Source organism: Odontomachus brunneus, unplaced genomic scaffold (assembly GCF_010583005.1).
Source record: "Odontomachus brunneus isolate Ranch 3 - 2012 unplaced genomic scaffold, Obru_v1 Obru_scaffold_057, whole genome shotgun sequence".
NCBI classification, from domain to species: domain Eukaryota; kingdom Metazoa; phylum Arthropoda; class Insecta; order Hymenoptera; family Formicidae; genus Odontomachus; species Odontomachus brunneus.
Window position 1 is genome coordinate 1834314 of NW_022639507.1, and position 4880 is coordinate 1839193.

Here is a 4880-nt window from a genome sequence, read left to right on the forward strand (position 1 = left end):
TTAGAACAAAAGGAAAGTGTACGGAGTATTTTAGAGGTGTACTTAATCGATCGCAAATGTCGTTTTGTGGATATATCTGCTTATCTCGACGTATTTTGCAGGAATTTTTAGCATGCGTTTTCTCGCTTCTGACGTCATTAAAAAGAGATGGATGATGCGACTCCCCAGGAGCCTTAAATAATAATTATTTATATTGATAAGAAATATAAATATATATTATCTTTCAGAAGCAATATTGTAAACAAAAAACAATAATAGTATTAGTAAGTAGATATTTTATTTATTATTTCTATATTAATTTAATAGTAATATTTTTTTGTTTTTAATTTTTACTAATCATTTTTTATCAATTTATATTGTATATGATATCAATATTGTACTAAAGGACAAATGGTAGAAAATAAAAGAAACAATGAATAAAGTAATGGAAGATAAAATAAATAAATGTTGACCTTGTCATGTGTGTATGTATGTGTGTGTGTAAATATGAAATACATAAAATTATACAGACACACAAAAAGAAATATATTCCATATATATTTTCTGTGGAAAAGGGCAAAATAAAATAGAGCATTATGTAAAAGAATGTGAGGAAGTAAGAGGGTGGTTTGAGAATTTAGAAAAAGTGTAGAGGAAAGATTAAATAAGCTATGGGACAATAGTTTAGATAACGAGAAATAAAGGATAATAATAAAGGTTATTAAACAAAGGTTGTGGAAGAAAAAAGAAAGGAGAAAGAATAAGGGAATAAAGTAAAATGTAAAAAGTATGAATATAAAATAGTACGAAAGAAAAAGAAAAGATAAAAGAAGAATAAGATAAAAATAGGAAGGTAGATATAAGAATTCAGATTAAATAGAAATAGATAAGAATAAGAATAGATAATAGGGATGAATAAGAGAAAGATGAGGGATACCAAAAGAAAATGTGTAATATATAAAATTAGGTAGTGAGCAAAAGTGGATATTTAAAAATGTAAAAAGGAAAGGTAATACGGTAAATGCAATAGCTGCGTTCGGCATTGTAAATCGAAGACATTAGATTGCTCTTTTACCTCGAAAATGCATGGAAGTGAGAGAGATATGAGATCTCGTATCTTTTTCAATTTTATGCACCTTTGAAATGAAAGAACAATCCGATGTCTTCGATTTACAATCTCGAACGCAGCTAATGTATGTATATAGATATACAGTATGTTTGATAAGAGCGTGTACGGCAAAACTCAAAAACTTAGGATAATACATAAATTGAAAAAATTTATACACATTATGCATGATATAGACTGCGATGCTTTATTATTAATAAGTTGTCCAGTCGCCTCCATTATCAATAATTGACTGGCATCTCCGAGGCATACTTTCTACTAATTTTACAGCATAATCTTCAGACAAAGATCTCCATATAAATCGAATCTGTCGAATTAACTGCTTGACGGTCCATATTTTCTTTCCTCGGAGCTTAAACTTTATAAGCGCCCAAACATTTTCAATTGGATTTGCATCTGGCGACTGTGAAGGCCAATCCAGTACGTCAACGTCATTTTCTTGTTTCCACGCAGTACAAAGTCTACTCCGATGTTTCGGATCATTGTCCTCTTGCAGTAGCCAATTTTCATTTTTCCTCGTAAACCACCTTTGGGCAGATGGTAATAAAGCTCTCTCATATATTTGGACCATTTTAGCAGCATCCAAATTTTGTGTAAAGATGTGTAAAGTGCCAAATCCCTGTTTTGAGAAACAGCCCCAGACGTGCACCTTTACCGGATGTTTAACGGTCCGCTCGATGAGTCTATTGGCCTGGGTAGACCAGACACGTCTGATAGAAGATTTTGCCCAAAACAAAGCTTCATCTGAAAAAATTACGTTGCCCCAATAGCGGTCCAAATTTTCTTTTGCCCAAGCAAGTCTTTTTTCGACGTGTTTTTCAGACAGCAACGGTTTCGTTATCGTGCTTCGAAATTTCACTTTATGAGCCAGTAAACGTCTTCTTATAGTATGACATGATATATTTAGACCCTTTTTAAGTAAAACCGCTTGCCCGCCACGCAATGATAAACAAGGATTCTTCTCAAACACCCGTAAAATCATTTTGTCCTCCATTGTCATCGTTTTCTGCACAGAGCCACGATCCGGAAAGTCATCAACGTTTTTGACCTCGGAATAACGTTTCACCCACTTACTCACAAACGCCTTAGACTTCTTCATATACTTAGCAGCCGCTCCGCGCGACATTTTTGGTCCTTTCGGATGCGAACATAGAAACACAGCTTCGTAACGTGATGCGTACGCGGCACTCATGTTGAAATACGCCCTTTTGTGACGAAAGTCAAACGATAACTAAGGCTTTCTAGACAAAGCATCTTGGGAGAAGAGCCCCGCTATTGGCTCGCGTTCATATCCCCCCTCTAACGGTTTCGAGGAAAAAGTTTTGCCGTACACGCTCTTATCAAACATACTGTATATAGAGTATAAGGCCCGATCTACAATAGATGGAGTAAGGAGTAGCAGTAAGACGAAATGGAAATAATTTATTTCGCTTACTCCCTTATTCCAATAAAAGTTTGCTATGAGAAATTGGGGAGTAATGGCGTTGGGGTTTGAGCCGTAGCAGCGCTTCTAGCCAAATATTGAAGGAAAGAAGGAAGGAATAAAAGTTTGTCCGTTTATATCACATGGAGTCACCTTGAATTAAGTAATAAGAGCTGGAGTAAGGGAGTTAAGGCCTTTGCACATGGAAAAATTTTAAACGTAACCGTAAGGTCGTAAGAAAACTAACCAATCACAGTCGATTATTCTTCGAACGAAAGGAGAATAATCAACTCTGATTGGTCAGTTTTCTTACGACATTACGGTTATGGTTAAACTTTTTCTACGTGCAAAGGCTCTTACATGTATTAAAATAAAAGAAATTTGTAAAGTGTAACCTTTAAAAATAGTTACCGACTTTATTAACTTGAAAGTTAAATCTCCATCCAAATACAAACACACGTGTACGTGATACGTGCACGTGTACGTGTACACAAGAATATGGCTACGTTTACCCGACGATGTTAATCAGGTTTAGTAACTACCGTAGTTAGTAATTTCTTGAATTCAATTGGAGCATATTTCTAGATCTAAAAGAATATACCAATCGGATTTAATAGTTTACTAACTAACTAACTAACGGTACTTACTAAACCGAATTAACCTTGCCGTGTAAACGTAAACGTTGATTTAATCTAAATAACTTCGACGTTAAATCTGTGACAAGTTGAATTCAGAAATAGAAATTAAAACACCAACCTTTTTAACAACGGGATCATCCTCCATCTTTTTATTTTCTATTGCGTTAATTAAGTTTTTAAAATTTCATCAACTTATTTGAATGATTATACACAAGATATAAGGTGCGTTCGGGGAGCTCGCTATTAGCGCTATTCAACGCTTCCGTGTTCTCTGGTTCGGGCGGTCTCACGATTTTCGCACTAACACAATTTGTACATTTGACTATATAAGTATCCTGCCAGTTATCCCCACTTTTTTTATTCTCACAATGCTTTGTGTTTACGACGATTAGAGTTAGTTCCACTAGGAACGAAAATTATGATAGACACGACCATCTCGAAACAAATACAACCCGATGCATCCGATGCATAATTTAATCGTTCTGTATATCCAATTGCGGACATCAAGCTGCAGACTGCGTACATCTTAACCGTTCTTTAATTTAAATTGCAAGCAAAATCGTGCAATTGCTTGCAACTTTTAGCATCCCAATCCAAGCGGCTGCCGAAAAATTGTAGCCTGAGTTCCAAATGTGCAGAAACCTTAAGTACGAATACGGTTCTTTGATGTGCAGAAAGTAGTGCGTTTCTCAGACAGCACACAATATTTATGATAAATATTTATTTCGAATTATTTCTTAAAAATATTATATAAATATAATATAAATATTGGTAAATGTTCACTTTAGGGGAGTCACCTTTGATCATCTTAATCTTGACATATATTATAGAGGTCATCCTCCTGAATAAGCTTCAGAAGGTTTTAGCCGTCGCTCATTGTTTGTTAAAAAGTTATGAAAGAAGTTCGAAAAATATATTACAATTTTTCAATAATGTGTACCGTTAACGAGCAATATCGAATAATAACTGCAATATCGAACAACTAGCGGGGGGCTGCGCCCCCCGCACCCCCCCTCAAAAGTAACCTAACCCAACCTATCGTCACATTAACACAAAAGTTAAACACTTTAATAAACAATGACTGACGCTTAATGTGACGATAGGTTGGGTTAGGTTAGTTTTTAGGGGGGGTGTGGGGGGCGCAACCCCCCGCTAGTCGTTCGAGATTGCAGTAGTTACTAAAAAAAAGTTGAACGTAATTTTTGCACACAGGGTATATTGCACGGGTTTTGTTTTGATCGTATGTACGATTTCAATGTTGATAATCATGTTATGATCATGTCCTGACACACACTACCATTGTATGTTGTTGTGTTACGATAAATTTTTTGAAATTATGGCTCATTTCTATCCACTTAGCGGAAATTTTACTGAATAAATTTATTATAAATATTGAATAAATAATTTTTTCAATATAATTTATTTATCCTGTGCACTGTTTACCTTATCTTTATATGTGCAAAAATTACGATCAATTTCTAAAACATTTTTTGTTAATAACTTTTTAACAAACAACGAGCGACGGCTAAAACCTTCTGAAAATTACTCAGGAGGATGACCTCTATAATATATGTCAAGGTCAAGGAGATCAAAGGTGACTCCTCTAAAGTGAACATTTACCAATATTTTATACAATATTTATAGTAAACGAAAAATAAATATTTGTAGTAATATTTTGTAAATATATCTATTTACAAATATTATATATGAAAAA

General features: G+C 34.3%; 1 protein-coding gene across 1 annotated transcript in view; it reads right to left on the minus strand.

Moving 5' to 3' along the window:
• Positions 1–3502, minus strand: part of LOC116845696 (DNA-directed RNA polymerase III subunit RPC5-like) — a 19665-nt gene extending 16163 nt beyond the window's left edge. Inside the window, exon 1 of the mRNA XM_032818701.1 lies at positions 3285–3502. Coding sequence (XP_032674592.1) covers positions 3285–3311 — 27 coding nt within the window. The 5' untranslated portion in view covers positions 3312–3502. The remainder of the gene's footprint in view (positions 1–3284) is intronic.
• Between the last annotated feature and the right edge of the window lie 1378 nt (positions 3503–4880).